The sequence below is a fragment of the Pseudophryne corroboree genome, chromosome 2 (assembly GCF_028390025.1).
Source record: "Pseudophryne corroboree isolate aPseCor3 chromosome 2, aPseCor3.hap2, whole genome shotgun sequence".
In the NCBI taxonomy this organism is placed as follows: Eukaryota; Metazoa; Chordata; class Amphibia; order Anura; family Myobatrachidae; genus Pseudophryne; species Pseudophryne corroboree.
Window position 1 is genome coordinate 946,973,073 of NC_086445.1, and position 22,090 is coordinate 946,995,162.

At 45.0% G+C, this 22,090-nt stretch overlaps 1 protein-coding gene across 2 annotated transcripts in view; it reads left to right on the plus strand.

Moving 5' to 3' along the window:
* Positions 1-8,331, plus strand: part of POU1F1 (POU class 1 homeobox 1) — a 34,799-nt gene extending 26,468 nt beyond the window's left edge. Inside the window, exons 2-3 of one of the 2 annotated variants that reach the window (XR_010241544.1) lie at positions 5,155-5,215; positions 7,066-7,092. Coding sequence is in view for 1 of the 2 variants with exons in the window: in XM_063956304.1 (XP_063812374.1) it covers positions 5,155-5,215; positions 7,066-7,279 (275 nt within the window). In the remaining variant the exon portion in view is untranslated. Of the gene's footprint in view, positions 1-5,154; positions 5,216-7,065 lie in introns of both variants that reach the window. The other variant, XM_063956304.1, reaches the window with a different exon arrangement.
* The last annotated feature ends 13,759 nt before the right edge of the window (positions 8,332-22,090 follow it).

Sequence of the window (22,090 nt, forward strand, 5' to 3'; positions counted from 1 at the left end):
CAAGGTCGGTTGACGACATGAGACGGCCGACAATCTATTAGGACCGGTCCAGGCGTCTCAGAAACACCGTCAGGGGTTTTTAAAAACGCCCATTTACCTCAGTCGGTCGACACAGACACAGACACGGACACTGAATACAGTGTCGACGGTGAATAAACAAACGTATTTCTCATTAGGGCCACACGTTAAGGGCAATGAAGGAGGTGTTACGTGTTTCTGATACTACAAGTACCACAAGAAAGGGTATTATGTGGGAGTGAAAAAACTACCTGTAGTTTTTCCTGAATCAGATAAAATAAAATGAAGTGTGTGATGATGCGTAGGGTTACCCCGATAGCAAATATTGGCGTTATACCCTTTCCCGCCAGAAATTAGAGTACGTTGGGAAACAACCCTTAGGGTGATAAGGCGCTCACACGCTTATCAAGTGGCGTTACCGTCTCCAGATACGGCCGCCCTCAAGGAGCCAGCTGATAGGAAGCTGGAAAAATATCCTAAAAAGTATATACACACATACGGTGGTTATACTGCGACCAGCGATCGCCATCAGCCTGGAGATGCAGTGCTGGGTTGGCTTGGTCGGATTCCCTGACTGAAAATATTTTATTCATGTAGAGCATTTAATAGGATGCATTCTATATATATGTATGTGAGATGCACAGAGGGATATTTGCTCTCTGGCATCAAGATAAGTGCGTTGTCCATATCTCCCAGAAGATGTCAGGGACACGACAGTGGTCAGGTGATACAGATCCCATACGGCAGATGGAAGTATTGCTGTATAAAGGGAAGGAGTTATTTGGGGGTCGGTCCATCGGACCTGGGGACCACAGCAACAGCTGGGAAATCCAACCTTTTTTACCCCAAGTTACATCTCAGCTAAAAAAGACACCGTCTTTTCAGCCTCAATCTTTCCTTTCCCATGAGGGCATGCAGGCAAAAGGCCAGTCATATCTGCCCAGACATAGAGGTAAGGGAAGTAGACTGCAGCAGGCAGCCCTTTCCCAGGAAAAGAAGCCCTCCACCGCGTCTGCCAAGTCCTCAGCATGACGCTGGGGCCGTGCAAGCGGACTCAAGGTGGGGGGGTAGTCTCAAGAGTCTCAGGGCGCAGTGGGATCACTCGCAAGTTGACCCCTAGATCGTACGAGTATTATCCCAGGGGTAAAGATTGGAGAGTCGAGACATCTTCTCCTCGCAGGTTCCTGAAGTCTGCTTTACCAACGGCTCCCTCCGACAGGGAGGCAGCATTGGAAACAATTCACAAGCTGTATATCCAGCAGGTGATAATCAAAGTACCCCTCCTACGACAAGGAAAAGGGTATTATTTTTCCACACTATATTGTGGTACTGAAGCCAGACGGCTTGGTGACACATAGTCTAAATCTAAAATGTTTTGAACACTTACATAAAAGGTTCAAATCGAGATAAAGTCACTCAGAGCAGTGATAGCGAACCGGAAAAAAGGGGACTATATGGTGTCCCTGGACATCAAGGATTACCTCCATGTCCAAATTTTGTCCTTCTCATCAAGGGTACCTCTGGTTCGTGGTACAGAACTGTCAATATCAGTTTCAGACGATGCCGTTTGAATTATCCACGGCACCCCGGGCCTTTTTACCAAGGTAATGGCCGAAATAGATGTTTCTTCAAAGAAAAAAGGCATCTAAATTATCCCTTACTTGCACGACCTAAAAAGGGCAAGTTCCAGAGAACAGTTGGAGGTCGGAAGAGCACTATCTAAAGTAGTTCTTCGACGGCACGACTGGATTCTAAATATTCCAAGAATCGCAGCTGTTTTCCGACGATACGTCTGCTGTTCCTAGGGATGACTCTGGACACGGTTCAGAAAAAGGTTTTTCTTCCCGAGGAAAAAGCCAAGGAGTTATCCGACCTGTCAGGAACCTCCTAAAACCAGGAAAGGTGTCTGTACATCAATGCACAAGAGTCCTGGGAAAAATGGTGGCTTTTTACGAAGCAATTCCATTCGGCAGATTCCATGCAAGAATTTTCCAAAGGGATCTGTTGGACAAATGGTCAGGGTCGCATCCTCAGATGCACCTGCGAATAACCCTGTCGCCAAGGACAAGGGTATATCTTCTGTGGTGGTTGCAAAAGGCTCATCTATTGGAGGGCCGCAGATTCGGCATACAGGATTTGATCCTGGTGACCACGGACGCCAGCCTGAGAGGTTGGGGAGCAGTCACACAAGGAAGAAACTTCCAGGGGGTATGGACGAACCTGGAAAAGTCTCTTCACATAAACATTCTGGTACTAAGAGCAATCTAAAATGCTCTAAGCCAGGCGGAACCACTCCTGCAAGGAAAACCGGTGTTGATTCAGTCGGACAACATCACGGCGGTCGCCCATGTAAACAGACAGGGCGGCACAAGAAGCAGGAGTGCAATGGCAGAAGCTGCCAAGATTCTTCGCTGGGCGGAGAATCACGTAATAGCACTGTCAGCAGTGTTCTTCCCGGGCGTGGACAACTGGGAAGCAGACTTCCTCAGCAGACACGATATTCACCCGGGAGAGGGGGGTCTTCATCCAGAAGTCTTCCACATGCTAATAAACTGTTGGGAAAGACCAATGGTAGACTTGATGGCGTCTCGCCTCAACAAGAAACTGGACAAGTATTGCGCCAGGTCAAGAGATCCACAGGCAATAGCTGTGGACGCACTGGTAACACCTTGGGTGTACAAATCAGTATATGTGTTTCCTCCTCTGCCTCTCATACCAAAGGTATTGAAGATTATACGGTGAGGAGGAGTAAGAACAATACTAGTGGCTCCGGATTGGCCAAGAAGGACTTGGTACCCGGAACTTCAAGAGTTGGTCACGGACGACCCGTGCCCTCTACTTCGGAGAAGGGACCTGCTACAACAGGGTCCCTGTCTCTTTCAAGACTTACCGCGGCTGCGTTTGACGGCATGGCGGTTGAACGCCAGATCCTAAAAGGGAAAGGCATTCCAGAAGAAGTCATTCCTACCTTGATTAAGGCAAGGAAGGAAGTCACCGCGAAACATTATAACCGCATTTGGCGAAAATATGTCGCGTGGTGCGAGGATCGGAGTGTTCCGACGGAGGAATTTCAACTGGGTCGTTTCCTACATTTCCTACAATCAGGATTGTCTATGGGTCTCAAATTGAGATCTATTAAGGTTCAAATTTCGGCCCTGTCAATATTCTTCCAAAAAGAATTGGCCTCAGTTCCTGAGGTACAGACTTTTGTTAAAGGAGTACTGCATATACAGCCTCCTGTGGTGCCTCCGGTGGCACCGTGGGATCTAAATGTAGTTTTAGATTTCCTCAAATCCCATTGGTTTGAACCATTGAAAAAGGTGGATTTTAAATATCTCACATGGAAAGTGACTATGTTACTGGCCCTGGCTTCCGCCAGGAGAGTATCTGAATTGGCGGCTTTATCTTATAAAAGCCCTTATCTAATCTTCCATTCGGATAGGGCAGAACTGAGGACTCGTCCGCATTTTCTCCCTAAGGTGGTATCAGCGTTTCACCTGAACCAACCTATTGTGGTGCCTGCGGCCACTGGCGACTTGGAGGACTCCAAGTTGTTGGACGTTGTCAGAGCCTTAAAAATATACATTTCAAGGACGGCTGAAGTCAGAAAATCTGACTCGCTGTTGATACTATATGCACCCAACAAGTTGGGTGCCTCTGCTTCTAAGCAGACGATTGCTCGTTGGATTTGTAACACAATTCAACTTGCTCATTCTGTGGCAGGCCTGCCACAGCCTAAATCTGTTAAGGCCCATTCCACAAGGAAGGTGGGCTCATCTTGGGCGGCTGCCCGAGGGGTCTCGGCATTACAATTCTGCCGAGCAGCTACGTGGTCGGGGGAAAACACGTTTGTAAAATTCTACAAATTTGATACCCTGGCAAAAGAGGACTTGGAATTCTCTCATTCGGTGCTGCAGAGTCATCCGCACTCTCCCGCCCATTTGGGAGCTTTGGTATAATCCCCATGGTCCTTTCAGGAACCCCAGCATCCACTTAGGACGATAGAGAAAATAAGAATTTACTTACCGATAATTCTATTTCTCGGAGTCCGTAGTGGATGCTGGGCGCCCATCCCAAGTGCGGATTATCTGCAATACTGTACATAGTTATTGTTAACAAATTCGGGTTATATTGTTAAGGAGCCATCTTTAAGAGGCTCTTTCTGTTATCATACTGTTAACTGGGTTTAGATCACAAGTTGTACGGTGTGATTGGTGTGGCTGGTATGAGTCTTACCCGGGATTCAAATTGCCTCCCTTATTGTGTACGCTCGTCCGGGCACAGTACCTAACTGGAGTCTGGAGGAGGGTCATAGGGGGAGGAGCCAGTGCACACCACCTGATCTGGTAAAAGCTTTACTTTTTTGTGCCCTGTCTCCTGCGGAGCCGCTATTCCCCATGGTCCTTTCAGGAACCCCAGCATCCACTACGGACTCCGAGAAATAGAATTATCGGTAAGTAAATTCTTATTATATATGCAAAGGAATGAGCCTGACGACGGTTGAAATAAAAGTACCGAAACGTTGCATTTATTGATGGGTTGAGAACCCTTTCTTTTGGATAAGACCTGGGAGTGCCGCTCATTCCTTTGCATATACAGCGGGTGCACCTGCACGAGAAGGCACCAGGCATTATTCTGTTTAAAGATTGGAGTGCCGATTACGAGGACGTCTATATATATATATATATGATTCAGTGATGTGCGGTGGGGTGAGGCGGGTGAGGCAGAGCCTTTTACGTTTGTGCCAGAGTTTTAACCTTGTAAAGTATATGATAAATACAAAGAATATGTTAGAAATATCTCCTTTGCATTATTCTAATACTTTTTATAGCCAAAACTGTGGAGTAAAAAGTCTATGGCAGCTGAGGCAGTGCCTCCCCTGCTTATCTTTTCTGCTCATCTCTGATCAAAACTCACCAAATTTCCAGGATTTTATGCTGCTGCACCTGTGTATAATGCCCAGATGTACCCTTTGGCTCATACATTGCCTGTAAATCAGGCTCTGGGGCCAACTAGTGCCTCCTGATCCATTTAGCTCGCTGCACGTCCTTGATAAATAATTTGTTGATGAAAAAGGAATTATAGTGGGTTGCTTCAGACACTGTCCTAGATATGATGTGTTATGTCTCTAAACAGCTCTGTACAATGAAAAAATTGGAGGAAATGAACGCAAGCGAAAGCGCAGAACTACTATAAGGTACTTATACCGTTTGTTTAACTCTTTCAGGCTCTTTGCTTTTTGTCCAAATAATGATACATTTAACTGACGAACACATAAAAATAGTTATAAAAAAAAGTCTCTGCTATTTCACATTGAACTATGGGCCTAATTCAGCATGAGGTGTAGCTTTGAGAGAAATTGCAAATCTATAACTCACCTCTCTAGCATGCGCGGGGGCCACCCAGAACAGGGCAAGGCCATTCCACATGCCGGGTCCTGCCTCCTTCCCTCCGCTAAAATGTGAGCGCTTTGTTAAACAGCAAAGTGTTCGCATGTTTAGGGTAGCCCCCTGCCTGTGCAGCCTAGCTGCGAAGGCAGTCGCCAGCCTGCCATGTTTTGGGTCGCAGCGACTGCGTGTGCCAGCACGCAGCCAGTTCGGCCTGCCCCACAAGCAGTCCGGAGATGCCTCCATTGTCTGGACCGTGCCCTCCCAATGCCGCATGCCACCCCTATATTGCCACCGCGATGACCTGTTCCCACCCCCTGCAAGGACTTTACTGTGATCGCATGCATTCACAATCTAAGTGCTCGCGCATGCGCACAGCAGCATGCGCAAGTATAGCAAAACTGCAACTGTAGCTGAGTAAGGTACAAGGTGCTTGATGTCATTGTCTAACTTGCACTAGGCAAATACTGTAAAAGCAAAGTGTTGATTGGTTGATGTGGTTCAGCGCTAATTTTTTACGTTAATGCAACTTTAGTAAATGAGCACTTGGCTGACACTTACAGGAGTGGTACTCCCTCCACTCATGATACCACACCTATGAAATTAGAATAGACCACGCTGGCTGTAGCTTTGAAAGCTCTGCTTAGTGAATAATTAGTTCCCGAGATTACTCTCCAGCGTTCAAAATGCAGCATCAGAGCAGGTTTACACTTAGAATCTTTTGGTGGCAGCTGTTGGGGGTAGGTGCGTACTATCAGAGCAATCAGGCTCCACCCCCTTGCAGCAAAATGTCAGGAATAGCAGGTCTATAAAGAAGGGGCAGGGGCCAAAATGACAGGATTATCAATCATGTCATTTTGGCCTCGTCCCCTCCCAGACCATCGATTTACAGTATTATTCTCCCCATCAGTATTATTCTCCCCATCAGGCCCACTTCACTTCACTAGGATGTGGACGGGATGCAGAAGGAGCATCATCACTTCAGGAGTCTCCCAAACATTCCGGGAGAGTATATAAGTACGCATAACACCAGGGAGTGTACAGTGTATACTATAAAATAGAGTTGAGCGTGCACTTTCGGGTTTTGTTTTGGTTTTGGCAAAACCACCCTGAAGTGTTTTGGATTCAGATTTTGGTTTTGGATTTCTTGAAAATTAATAAAAACAGGGAGAAATCATGTCATTTGGAGCTATTTTTGACTTTACAGTAGTATTAACATCAATTACACTTATTTCCAGTTAATTTTGAGGACGCTCTCCTGAGTAATATGGCACCTGAAATCACGAGAAAGGAACTCGCTAGCAGTCCAAAACCCAACATTCTGATTCTTAATCCGACTTCCGAACCGAGTCCCGATCCGGAACTTCCCTCGGTTCGGAACTCAGTGCCATTTCACTCAGGTGAGTGTGGTCAAAATTGGATGGAACCAAGGGAAGATCCAAATTGGGACTTGGATACCCTAAATTCGGGTAAGTTCGGATTTCTAAAAAAACGATTGCACATCTCTACTATAAAAAAGATTTCTGCATGCATATTTCTCAGCACCTAACTTCTAAAGAGGACAAGTGGGGGCAACCAATCAGATTGTAGCTATCTTATTTTATATTTCACATTTATCTGCAAAGTCCTCTAATAGCCCAGTTTCCCCTTTGTATAACAGCATAGCAGCCAAGGAAGCTTTGGAGTCACATTTTGGGGAGCAGAGCAAACCATCCTCACAAGAAATCATGAGGATGGCCGAAAGCCTCAACCTGGAGAAGGAAGTTGTCCGAGTCTGGTTCTGCAATCGGAGGCAGAGAGAGAAGAGAGTGAAAACCAGCCTGCACCAGAATACCTTCAGCACATTCACAAAAGACCACCATGACTGCAGATAAAGGGACATTTGTAACAGACAGCACCTTAGATTTACTGGAAATAATATGTGGTCAGCTATTTTGTAACACTGATGTTATTTCTTATACAGTAACTGCCCCTTCTCATTACTACAACTCATTATCCCAGAATGTGGACCTTGTTTATTATGATGATGCAAACCCATGGTTCCTGGCGGGAGCACCTACTCAAACTGAAAAAAGTGTATGTTGCCACGGACCACTGCCATCGGGGGTGGGCAGTAGGGGTAGTTCACAGAGATGCCATGGCCAGCCTGTGAGGGGTGCACCTAGAGGTTTTGAAGCACCCTTTAGCTACCTCTTACTACAGACTCTCTGACCATTGTATAAAGCGGGTAGAAGGATATGATGAATGTAACCCAGCTCTGCAAAACAGTGGAAAAAATATAAAGAATTACATTTATTTCATAACAGGGAACAGAAATAAGTTTTATATTGGTATGCAAAGTGGCAGTGCTATTTCTGTATTTTATATTTCACTGTAACTAATTTCCCCCATGATCCATGGACCCTTCCCTGTAATTCCACATATCTAGCATCCTTCCCTCTAATTCATCATTCCTCCACCCATGTTATTCATTAACCCCTGCCATCTCCATCATCTCACCACCATTCTTCTCCATCACTCAAACCTCTATTATTTATCAATTCCATCCCCCCCCCCAAAAAAAAATCTCCATTCATCATTCTCCCACCAATCCTCTTCAACATCTACCCAGCTACTGTATTCCCCGTCAGATGATTTCTAGACTATTTATACATTTTTCTGCTGACCTATGGTTGGAAAACAAGATAATAACCAAGAATTGCAAGTCATGTGTGCATTTTCTACTAAACGGGGTATATGGGGACTTACCTTTAAGTGTTCATGTTTAAACTACCAGAATAGCAATTGTATTTTATTTATCAGTTTATATACTGTGTTTTTTTGTGTTCTACAATTTTAGATTTTATTTATTTATTTATATTAAAATTAATGTGATATACTGTATGATGTAGGAAGCTGTTGTATAAAATATTACCACAAGAGGACAGTATTGCTTCACTAATATGCGTGTGCATTTTTTTTTCATCCTGTTTGCTGGCTGTTGTTTAAATAAAATAGCAGGAAAGTAGAGGTGTATCTGTTATATTCAGTTACAACTGAATATAACTGCATATTGCAAGCACATTAGTAGCATAATGCTCTTATTGGATAGCAATAACAGCCTGTTATATCTCTGAAATGTACAGGTGTATATTACATAGGCTTACCATACTAGCCCTTTAAACTGGGACACTTATGAATTACACAGGTCTTGTGGCTGATTAAAACCAGGTGAAATTCAGGCTTGGAGTAAGCCAGCCACAGAACCTGTGTAATTCATAAGTGTCCCGGTTTAAAGGGATAGTATGGGAAGCCTAATATTACATATATTATTTATATATTAACTGTAAATAATATGTGCAGATTAATTGAGTTCTGACATCTCTGCAATTGGTGTGTTCTATGTCATTACGTCAGTGCTCATTGGGGAAGCCCATGTATTATAGAAATAATTATTAGGAATAATGCTCCCCATACAAATACATTGGGTAAATTTACTAAGATGGGCGTTCTATTTAAGATAGGATGTTGCCCCTAGCAACCAATCAGATTCCAAGTATTATCTTCAAGAAGGTGCTAGATGAATAAGAAGTAGAATCCGATTTGTTGCTATGGGCAACATCCCATCTTAAATATAACTCCCATCTTAGTAAATGTACCCCGTTGTTACAGATATTACTAGTCACTTTGGATTTCTATGCCCTGGATAGTAGTATATTTCTTCCCACTGCCATTTTCATTTCTCTCATTCTTTCCTCACTAACACTCACAAAGCTATCTGTATGAGTGTGGTCTAGTACACAGGTTCTCAAACTCGGTTCCCAGGACCCCACACAGTGCATATTTTGCAGGTCTCCTCACAGAATCACAAGTGAAATAATTCGTTCCACCTGTGGACCTTTTAAAATGTGTCAGTGAGTAATTAATACACCTGTGGGGTTACCTGCAAAACATGCACTGTGTGGGGTCCTGAGGACTGAGTTTGAGAACCTATGGTCTAGTACATAGGTTCTCAAACACGGTACTCAGGACCCCACACAGTGTTATGCAGGTAACCCAGCAGGTGCACAGGTGTATTAATTACTCACTGACCCATTTTAAAAGGTCCACAGGTGGAGCTAATTATTTCACTTGTGATTCTGTGAGGATACCTGCAAAACATGCACTGTGTGGGGTCCTGAGGACCGAGTTTGAGAACCTGTGGTCTAGTACACAGGTTCTCAAACTCGGTGCATGTTTTGCAGGTCTCCTCACAGAATCAAAAGTGAAATAATTAGCTCCACCTGTGGACCTTTTAAAATGTGTCTGTGAGTAATTAATACACCTGTGCACTTGCTGGGTTACCTGCAAAACATGCACTGTGTGGGGTCCTGAGGACCGAGATTGAGAACCCCTGGTCTAGTAGATCAGCAGCAAATAGACATGTTCAAAAGGTCGACATGTAAAAGGTAGACCGTAAAAAAGGTTGACAGGCACAAAAAGGTCAACATGGAAATGGCGTGGGTTCGCATTGCTCGCCACATTTCCGGCAAGGTGCCTCGATCCGCTACCGTATCGCTCGGCACGTTCCACGTGGATGGTAAATCAAGTAAAAGTGGAATAAAATGTAAAAACACCCCAAAAAAACTTGTGTCGACCATATGTGTTGACCTTTTGAACCTGTCGATCTTAAGCATTGACTACCTTCTACCTGTCGACCTTTTGCATTTGCAGCTGAAAATTAGTATGCAGCGACTGTTCTGAGTGGCCCTATGGTTGCGCAGCACGCTGCCAGAGAAATTGCAGCTGCACACAGGATCGCAGTCGCAGGCTGAGGCGTGCTCTCAAAACGGTAGCGACAAACCTGTGTTTTTGCTGCCACTCCACGTTACCTTCCCCAAACCGTCACTGTCAATAACTTTAAAAATAAATCCTCTCTGCGACCGCAGTCGCAAGACCACCGCAGGACATGCGCAGTGAGACAGACGCATACGCAGTCAGATGATAATCACTCAGCTGCATAAAGATTAGTGATGTGCACCGGAAATTTTTCAGGTTTTGTGTTTTGGATTCGGTTCCGCGGCCGTGTTTTGGATTCGGAAACGCGTTTTGGCAAAACCTCCCTGAAAATTTTTTGTCGGATTCGGGTGTGTTTTGGATTCGGGTGTTTTTTTACAAAAAACCCTCAAAAACAGCTTAAATCATAGAATTTGGGGGTAATTTTGATCCCATAGTATTATTAACCTCAATAACCATAATTTCCACTCATTTCCAGTCTATTCTGAACACCTCACAATATTATTTTTAGTCCTAAAATTTGCACCGAGGTCGCTGGATGGCTAAGCTAAGCGACCCAAGTGGCCGACACAAACACCTGGCCCATCTAGGAGTGGCACTGCAGTGTCAGACAGGATTGCACTTCAAAAAAATAGTCCCCAAACAGCACATAATGCAAAGAAAAAAAGAGGCGCAATGAGGTAGCTGTGTGACTAAGCTAAGCGACCCAAGTGGCCGACACAAACACCTGGCCCATCTAGGAGTGGCACTGCAGTGTCAGACAGGATGGCACTTCCAAAAATAGTCCCCAAACAGCACATGATGCAAAGAAAAATTAAATAAAAAAGAGGTGCAGGCATCGCAACCGACACAATTGGACCCTCCTTGGGGATTTGTGATTTAGAAGAACGCACAGTTCTTTGCTGTGCTTTTGCCAGCTTAAGTCTTTTCATTTTTCTAGCGAGAGGATGAGTGCTTCCATCCTCATGTGAAGCTGAACTACTAGCCATGAACATAGGCCAGGGCCTCAGCCGTTCCTTGCCACTCCGTGTCGTAAATGGCATATTGGCAAGTTTACGCTTCTCCTCAGACGCTTTTAATTTTGATTTTTGGTTCATTTTACTGAACTTTTGTTTTTTGGATTTTACATGCTCTCTACTATGACATTGGGCATCGGCCTTGGCAGACGACGTTGATGGCATTTCATCGTCTCGGCCATGACTAGTGGCAGCAGCTTCAGCACGAGGTGGAAGTGGATCTTGATCTTTCCCTATTTTACCCTCCACATTTTTGTTCTCCATTTTTTAATGTGTGGAATTATATGCCAGTATCAATAGCAATGGCCTACTACTATATATACTGCGCACAACTGAAATGCACCACAGGTATGGATGGATAGTATACTTGACGACACAGAGGTAGGTAGAGCAGTGGCCTACTGTACAGTACTGCTATATATTATATACTGGTGGTCAGCAAACTGTGCAAAACTGAAATGCACCACAGGTATGGATGGATAGTATACTTGACGACACAGAGGTAGGTAGAGCAGTGGCCTTCTGTACCGTACTCCTATATATTATATACTGGTGGTCAGCAAAATTATGCACTGTACTCCTACTATATACTACAATGCAGCACAGATATGGAGCGTTTTTCAGGCAGAGAACGTATAATACTGGTGGTCACTGGTCAGCAAAACTCTGCACTGTACTCCTCCTATATAATACTGCTGGTCCCCAGTCCCCACAATAAAGCAGTGTGAGCAAAGATATATGCAGCACACTGAGCACAGATATGGAGCGTTTTTCAGGCAGAGAACGTATAATACTGGTGGTCACTGGTCAGCAAAACTCTGCACTGTACTCCTCCTATATATAATACTGCTGGTCCCCAGTCCCCACAATAAAGCAATGTGAGCACAGATATATGCAGCACACTGAGCACAGATATGGAGCGTTTTTCAGGCAGAGAATGTATAACACTCGTGGTCACTGGTCAGCAAAACGCTGCACTGTACTCCTCCTATATAATGCTGCTGGTCCCCAGTCCCCACAATAAAGCAGTGCGAGCACAGATATATGCAGCACACTGAGTACAGATATGGAGCGTTTTTCAGGCAGAGAACGTATAATACTGGTGGTCACTGGTCAGCAAAACTCTGCACTGTACTCCTATAATACTGCTGGTCCCCAGAATAAAGATATTTGCAGCCCCCTGAAAGTTCTGAAACAAAGTGAGAGGACGCCAGCCACGTCCTCTCACTATCATTTCCAATGCACGAGTGAAAAATGGCAGCGACGTGCGGCTCCTTATATAGAATCCGAATCTCGCGAGAATCTGACAGCGGGATGACGACGTTCGGGCGCGCTCGGGTTAACCGAGCAATACTGGAGTATACGAGTATGCCTCGGACCCGTGTAAAATGGGTGAAGTTCGGGGGGGTTCGGATTCCGAGGAACCGAACCCGCTCATCACTAATAAAGAGGCCCTCTTCTCCCACGCTGCGCAGACAGGATTGGAAGTAGCGTCCTGGAACACTCAAGGGGCCTACACACTGGGCGATATCTTGAAAGATATGAACAATATAGTTCATAAATGAACGATAAATCTTTCATATCTTTCAGTGTGTGTGCTTCAACAATGAACGATGTGCGTGCCGACAATCGTTCATCATTGAATGATCATCGTTTAAACATGCAAGTCAATTTGGACGCTATAGATGTATGTACTTCTCATATCGTCCAAATTGACCAGCGATATCTTCCAGTGTGTAGGCTGAATCGACCATCGATATTATCGTTGGTCGAATACATCGCCCAGTGTATAGGCCCCTTCAGATAATGCTCTAAGGCATGGGTCTTCAACCTGTGGCCCTCCAGCTGCTGTGGAACTACACATTCTAGCATGCCCTTTCTCAGTTTTAGCATGCCTTAATAGCAAAACTGTTACAAGGCATGCTGGGATGTGTAGTTCCACAGCAGATGGGGGGCCACAGGTTGTAGACCCATGCTCTAAGGAGACTCTGCTGCTGTCAGGTTAGACGCATGGATAAGGAAATGCATAAGTCTAATAGCTTCCTGAGGAGATGCTTGTGAGCGGCACGTATCTCACCATTAAAAGGACATTGCTATTTAAAGTGCATCCTCAGAAAAATAATAGAAACCTGGCATCAGGCTACATTGCCAACTGGAACGCCGTTGTATGGAAACACACATTTCTACAGTGTATTAAAAACGCTCAATTAAATAACTGGGTATTATGTACCGGACAGTAGGTTCCCTTGGGTCTATTTATTAAGCGTCGGGTTCGAAAAACTGGTGCTTCCAGTTGTGTTTATGCCCGCAATTTAAAAGGGTGATACTTTCACTAGCAAAATAAACTTTGCTCCCTTTTAAAATTGGGACATAAACATGATCTTAAGTGCTGGGCTTTAGAACCGGACGCTTAGCAACTAAACACACTGAACTCCTTCAGGGCAGCTTACATGCTCTTGCTAGTCAGGGCAGGTCCAGCATTCTCACCTGCAGCAGGTACATAAGCTGACTCCTCCCTGTGTCTTTGGGCTTTTCCAAGCTGATATAGTTCATACTTGCCTACCTGACCCTCTCCATGAGGGAGAAAATGCTCTGTTCCTGGACTTTCCTGGTAATGTATGATTGCCATCACCTGTGGTGAGCTAGGTAATTGATAAGAAAGGTGTTTCACCACAGGTGATGGCAATCATACATTACCAGGAAAGTCCAGGAACAGAGCATTTTCTCCCTCATGGAGAGGGTCAGGTAGGCAAGTATGATATAGTTACTACACACAAAACATTCCAAAACTACTTAGGGACAGGTAACTAGCTCGCTGCCATGAAACCTAATCGGCCAGTGTACAATACAAGTATACATTATTCACCTATCAGGCAGCGAACATGCATGGGTGATACCCCAGCAAGCCCTTTTATTAGGGTGGGTCACCAAATAACTGTGAAGTCACTCTTGTGCAGTGGTTCACAGCTCCAGCCCTCCAGTAGCAGCAATAGGCCTTGTTTTGTGGATTTCTTTAGTCATGCACAGGTGCGTTAAACAATTTTGCTGGGTTAGCAATTCTCCCACCTGCTTCCACAGGCAGAAATCCTCAAAACATGACCTGTTGGGAATACTGGAGGATTATGAACCATTGCTTTAAGTAAAGCTGCAACTCAGGTCAGATCCCATTTATACCCCTTTCACACCGCCAATGCCGGATCCCACCCAGGAATTGGGAACGGGTCCTTCCCGGGTGGGATCCAGCATTGGACGCTGCTGCTGGCTCTCCCGACCCGGGCGGGCGGGTTGCCATAGCAGCGGGGGGCGGCACTGGGAGATGAGATCATCTCTGCGCCGCCTCTCCCTGTTGTAGTAAACGGGTCCCGGGTCGCATCGACCCAGGAGCCCGTTTACGCTGCTATTGACCCGGTATTCAATCCTGGTATAACACTGCTTTATTCCCGGGTTGAATTGCTGGGTCAGGCAACCCAGGATTTCCAACATGGCGCTTTCACACCACACACTGACCCGTGTCAACCCGGCAATATGCCGGGTCGATACCAGGTTATTTGTGCGGTGTGAAAGGGGTATTACGCTGCACCTTGGACCCGGATTATTCCAGGGTTAGCCCTATTTACACTGAACTTGGGTCTGCCCCGCATCTCACAGACTCTCCCTTGAGGTGAACCTCTGCATACACAGCCAATCAGAAGCTTTTAAGCATAAGCTGGGTCAGATAACCTGGGTCTAACCCTGGTGGCTACCAGGGTCAGATTCCGTGGTCACTCAACCTTGGTTATTTTTCAAGGAACCTTTTACAAAAGGGTAAGAGTTAAGATGGCCATACACCAGACGCATTTTCAGCCAACCATCCAAACTAGTTGGCTGGTTGTAATGAAAATCTAGTAACGTATGGGTAGCGAGGCCTATCCCGGGATCGGCAGGATCCCAGGATTTAGGCCCAAAAACGGCCGGGATTCAATCCAGGCTCCCAATCGCAGCGTGACGTGCAGTGAGAGGTCACGTTGCGCGTCACCCGCTGCTGGGAGAGAGATGCTGTTTCCCGCTCGCTCATGATATATGGTGAGTTATGTGTGCGGGGAGGGGTGAGGGGGCGGCCACATAGGGAAAAACCAATCCCGGGATCAGGATCGGCGGGATCCAGGAATTTAGGCCCAAAAACACCCGGGATTGGAAGCTCCAATCCCGAGGATTAAGGGATCAGCATTGAGCGTCCTCAGGATGCTCAGACGCTGCCCGGCTTCATCCTTCTGGCTCCCCAGCGCAGTGTGACGTGGAGTGAGAAGTCACACTGCGCGGTCACCCGCCGCTGGGCGAGAGATTATGTTTCCCACCCACCCACGATATATGGTGAGTTACGTGTGCGGGGCGGGCGATGGGGTGGCCACATAGGGAAAAGCCAATCCCGGTATTGACCATTTTTTCAATCCCGATACCTGGGATTGAACAAAATGGCCCGGGATTGGCCTCCCTACGTATGGGAGCAAATGCCAATCAGCAATTTGCCCCAAAAACAGCCAAAAGGTTAAATCTGTTTGATTTAAAGATCTTGTTTCAACAATAGTTTTTGTCCATTTTCCCGGTGTTCGGGAGCAAATGGCTGCTTGCCACTTTACAAGATTTTCATTCCAACCAATCAGATAGTTGGATTAAAGGTGCATGCGCGGCTTAAAAAGAAGGGTAACTACAATACTACTCTTAACAGAATAATAGTTTACTATTAATAACGTCTGGGAATAAATGACAGCACAGGACTTTTCTTTCAAAGCTTGCATCTGCTGAAGCCTGCAGGTGGACTCTGTAACGCTAAGTGAACGTATGAACATACAACCATCCGCCTGCTTACAGAGCTCCTCTACTGAAGCAGATTCCTTCTGTGCCCAAGAAGATGCTGCCCTTGTTGAATGGGGCTTAATGCCTTCTGGTACTGGAGATCCTTCAGACGTCAAACATTCCTCAATTCTCTAGAAAGGGATGCTTCTGCGGGTGCTTGCCCTTTGGTTTTCTTTTGCATAGGAACAATTAATTACTTACACTTCTGTAATCCTCAGTCCCATGTAAATACAAACTGAATGACGCTCACTAAATACAAAGAATAAATCTTTCAGTGTGTCCTTTTGTATTAGGATGCAGTCTCATGAAATTATGACGGGGTGTCTTATGCACTTGCTGGGCATGTGGGAGTGGGTAACCCATGCATGTATGCTGCCAGTGAGGAGGGTAAGGGAAATGGCATTTGATATCCACAAATCTATAGCAACTTTTATCAAGTTGTTTGAACTATATAAAAAAAAAAAATGTATGATGTGCAGTTACACCTGGGGAGGAATCAGTTTTCTTCTCAGTACGACATTGCAGGTGCCAGTCCGAATAACCGGCTTGTACTCGCTAGAGTGTACATACAACATGTAATATAGGTAATTCCATAAAACATTTGCTACATTATATGATTTTTGTGTGCACTGGATCAATTTATTTTATGAACACTTGGGAGTAGGGTTACAAAAGGTCTGTGAAACCAGGTAATCATCCGTTGCTTTCACCAAGATTAAAACAGCAACAGAAATAAATATTAAAGGATTATTACAAAAAAAATAGATCAATGTTTCTAGAATGCACTATGGAATAAACGAAATATACGTTATGGTAAGAACTTACCGTTGATAACGGTATTTCTCCTATGTCCACAGGTTTCCACAGGATAATATTGAGATATGCTTGAGCGTCAGCGGATTGGCACCAAATCGATCACGAGCTTTGTGGCCTCCCAGGATGCACCGGGCTCGTCCATATAATCCCGCCCACCGACTCAGTCAAATCAGTTGTTTCCAAAGCAATTATGCAGGAGCATTATGTTGAACCCTATTCAGGCGAGAAGAACACACATGCACACCCTTCCACGCAAGAGGGCAGAGGTTAGTGAGTCTAAAGATTCTCATATCAGGTGCGTCAGGGTGGGATCCCTGTGGAAACCTGTGGACATAGGAGAAATACCGTTATCAACGGTAAGTTTTTACCATAACGTATATTTCTCCGTCTGGGTCCACACGTTATCCGCAGGATAACATTGGGATTTCCCAAAGCAAATTTTTAGTGGTGGGGACGCTCCTGATTGGACAGGAGAACCTTTCGCCCAAATTCAGCGTCATGAGAGGCAAAGGTATCCAAGGCATAATGTCTAATGAATGTATTAATGGAAGACCATGTGGCTGCCTTACATATCTGTTCTGCTGAAACACCATGTTGTGCTGCCCATGAAGGACCTACCTTTCGTGTAGAGTGAGCAGAGACATTAGCCGGAACAGGGAGATCAGCACGAGAGTATGCTTCTGAAATCGTCAGTCGAAGCCATCTTGCTAGTGTCTGTTTAGTAGCAGGCCATCCCCTTATGAAATCCGTAGAGAATGAAGAGAGAATCTGTCTTTCTGACGGCACTGGTACGATCTACGTAGATTCTTCATGCACGGACTACGTCCAGCGACGCTTCTCCCGCAGACAGTCCCGCTACCTGAAAAGCCAGGGCCACAATTTCTTCATTAAGGTGAAACTTAGAGACCACCTTTGGAAAATAACCAGACTTAGTTCTGAGAACTGCTTTATCTGGATAAAAAAAATCAGAAAAGGAGACTTACACGACAGCGCTCCTAAATCTGATACTCTTCTAGCTGATGCCATAGTCAGAAGAAAGAGTACTTTAGCTGTCAACCATTTAAGATCCACTTTCTTAAGTGGTTAAAACGGAGCCCCCTGAAGGGCTTTGAGAACCAAACTTAAATCCCAAGGTAATGCAGGAGGAACAAAAGGTGGTTGAATGCGCAGCATTCCCTGGAAAAAAGTACGCACATCCTGTAAAGTAGCAATTTTCTTTTGAAACCATACAGTCAATGCTGAAACTTGAACTCTCAAGGAAGCCACCTTCAAACCCTTATCCATTCTTGCCTGAAGGAAATCTAAGATTCTGGATACTCTGAAAGATTTTGGATCCATATTTCTTTCACTGCACCAATGAATATAGGCTTGCCATATTCGGTGATACATGCGATCAGAGGAATGTTTCCTTGCTCTAAGCATTGTTTGAATTACCTGTTGTGAAAAACCTCTTGATCTTAGGATAGAGGTTTCAACAGCCATGCCGTCAAAGACAGCCGATCCAGATGCTTATGACAACATGACCCTGCAATAGTAAATCTGGACGTTAAGGGAGCAGAATTGGTGCATCCAACGACATCCTCTGTAGATCTATGTACCAATGCCTCCTTGGCCAAGCCGGAGCTATTAGAATCACGGCACCCTTTGCTTGCTTTATTTTCCTCACCACCCTGGGGAGCAGGGAGATTGGAGGAAACAGATATACCAGATGAAATTCCCATTTCACTGACAATGCATCCACCAGGGTCCCTCCGGGGTCTTTTGTTCTTGACCCGTATACCGTAACTTTGTGATTCAGATGGGACGCCATGAGATCTATCTCTGGCAACCCCCACTTGTCTACTAGAGTCTGAAAGACCTCCGGGTGTAGAGCTCATTTGGTTTCCTGAATGGTGTACCGACTGAGAAAGTCTGCTTCCTAGTTTAGGACTCCTGGAACAAACACTGCGGATAATGCTGGAAGATGGAGTTCTGCCCACTTTAGTATGTGACTTACCTCCTCCATTGCTCTTTGGCTGCGAGTTCCTCCCTGATGGTTGAGGTACGCTACTGCCGTTGCATTGTCCGAGCGGATCTGGACTGGTTTTCCGTGCAGAATGTCCTTTGCCTGAATCAGTGCCCTGTATATGGCACGAAGTTCCAACAAGTTTATTGGTAGGCAACTTTCTTTTTTGGTCCATTGTCCCTGGGACAATAATTTTTTCGGACACTGCTCCCCAGCCCTGAAGACTGGCATCCATTGTCAGGATCTCTCAATCTGATATCCAAAAGGGTCTCCCCTTGTCTAGATGGGATGTCTGCAGCCACCAGGCTAACGACCTTTTTACACTTACCGGAAGTACCATCATTTGTTTCTTTATTGTCTGATGTACTCCATTCCATCTAGTTAGGATCAGATGTTGCAAAGGTCTTGAGTGGAATTGTGCATTTTCCACCATGTCGAATGTCGACACCATCAACCCCATCCCTCGCATAGCCATGTGAACTGATATTGTTTGACTGTGCAACAATTCCTGAATCATCAACTGCACCTTGGATATTTTTCCCACAGGTAGAATTATCCTCTGCAGACCTGAATCCAATACAGCCCCTAAGTGAATCATCCGTTGTGACGGAATTAGAGATGACTTTGCCCAATTTATCAGCCATCCATGTTTTTGTAGACAAGTTATTGTCGGTTGGAGATGGCTCAAAAACAATTCCTGGGACTGTGCCAGGATTAAAAGATCGTTGAGGTATGAAAAAATTCTTGTCCCCTGTTTGTGGAGATAAGCTGCCATAAACACCATAATCTTGGTAAATACTCTGGGGGCTGTAGCCAACCCAAAGGGTAAGGCTTGGAACTGAAAATGTTGCTGGAGGATAGCGAACCTGAAGTAACACTGAAAGGACAATGCTATAGGCACATGCAGGTAAGCATCCTGTATATCCAGAGATACCATGTAATCCCCTGGTTCCATGGCCAAAATTATGGAATGTAATGTTTCCATATGGAACCTCGGTATCCAAATGTATTTGTTCAACATTTTGAGATTGAGAATGGGTCGAAACGACCCATTTGATTTCTGGACCAAGAATAGGTTGGAGTAAAACCCCTTCCCCCGTTGTTCCGGAGGTACCGGGACGATAACTGCTGACTGAAGCAATATGTAACTGCTTCTTGAAGTGCCCTGGCCCTCGTCTCTATGTGAGACGGGCTAATACAAAAAACCTTCGAAGAGGCTGTTTTTTGAATGGGAAAACATAATCCCGAGATACCACTTCTTGCACCCAAGCGTCTGTTGTCGACTGTTGCCATATGTGTGCAAACTGAAGAAGACGGCCCCCTACCTTGGAGTCCCCCAAGTGGAGGCCCGCATCCTCAGGCTGATGGTTTCTGTTCTGATTTGGAAGCTGGCCCTCTAGTGGCCCACTGCTTCCTTGTTTTATGAGACTTATTTGTACTGGGTTTGCTTAGGTTCATTCTTACCTTTTGTTTTACCATGCCACCGAAAGGGCCTAAAACCTGATCCCCTAGGTTTAGGAGTATAACTGGCAGGAAATTTAACTTTCTTGGATTCAGCTTCTGACTCCAGAATTTCTGTCAATTCCTTACCAAAAAGAATGTTCCTAACAAAAGGCAAAGCTTCCAGAACCTTTTTGGATTCGGAATCAGCTTTCCATGTACGTAGCCAAATTGCTCTGCGAGCGGCTACCATTAAGGCTGAGGCTTTGGAAGCAATCGTACCCATATCCATTGCTGCTGCTTCTAGAAATAGTGCAGCCTGTTTCATATGGGCTATATGAGACTCCTGCTCCCTAGTAGGTGCTAAAAGCCCATTCTCTAATTCTTCATCCCATTCAACTACTGCTTTTGCCATCCAGGCCGAGGCCATGGCCGGCCTTATGACTGCCCCTGACAGGGAAAAAAATGTTTTTCAAAAAAACATCCACTCTCCTGTCTGCGACATCATTTAATGATGTTGAAAGCAAAGGTAAAACGGATTTTCGCACCAGTCGAATGATGTGCGTATCTACTTTAGGAGGCACTTCTCTTTTTAAACAGTCCCCAGTTGGAAAAGGGTAGTACGAATCCCATTTCCTTGGGATTTTATATTTCTTATTGGGCGTAGCCCAAGGTTCCTCCATAATTTCCGTCAGTTCCTCTGACCCTGGAAATTCTACCCTCACTGTTCTGGGACGTTTAAACACAGGTGCTTTAATTTTTACTACGGGCTCAATTGAATCTTCCAGAGACAGAATAGCCTTCATTGATCCAATTAACTCAGCTTTATCTTCTGAGCTGAAGCCCTCTATTTGTTCTTCATAAGGTGAAGTAGAGTATATGGAGTCATTATCTGTTGTATCCTCCTGTGTAGCTTGCGAATTGGATGATATATTTACCTTCGGTTTATCAGCTTGTTGACTTGTAGAAGCTGTAGGGTCTATACCAGAGGTTCTCAAACTCGGTCCTCGGGGACCCACACAGTGCATGTTTTGCAGGTCTCCTCACAGAATCGCAAGTGAAATAATTAGCTCCACCTGTGGACCTTTTAAAATGTGTCAGTGAGTAATTAATACACCTGTGCACCTGCTGGGTTACCTGCAAAACATGCACTGTGTGGGCTCCCGAGGACCGAGTTTGAGAACCTCTGGTCTATACCATAAGATGGGAGCTGCATGTAAGGGTTAACCGTGTAACCTATTCCTGCGATAGGAGCTGCAGAGGCCAACCTGTCAGCTATACTGGATAGAGTCTGTGCAAATATGGCCCAGGGTGGATCTATTTGTTGTTGAACAGGGATCTGCTTAGTAGTCTTCTGAAATGAAAAGCAATTTGCACACAATCCATTATTTCCCAAGGATTGAGTTATTAACCCCACGTTGCAGGATAAACATGTTTTGAGTGTTGATATTACTGTAGTAACCTCGTCACCTTTGCCGCTCTTAGACATGATAAATAATCAACTCGTCCACAGTACTACACAATCTGTGACTGAAAACACTTTATATTGCATAAAAAGTGATATCAATCTGATCCCCAACCCAAGCACCAGCATTGAGGTTCAGAAAAAAAAACACTGACAAACATATATAAAGTCAGCAATCACACCAGCAGTCAGCCATATATTATTAATCATATGAGCAAATTATCAACTACAAACACATTTCAAGTATGTAGGCGTACATTTACTGTTTTCTGTATTATACAGTTATCTTAATGTATTCAGACGCAATTGCGGAGAAAACTACAGCATTGTACAAAAACTCATATGCAATAGGCAC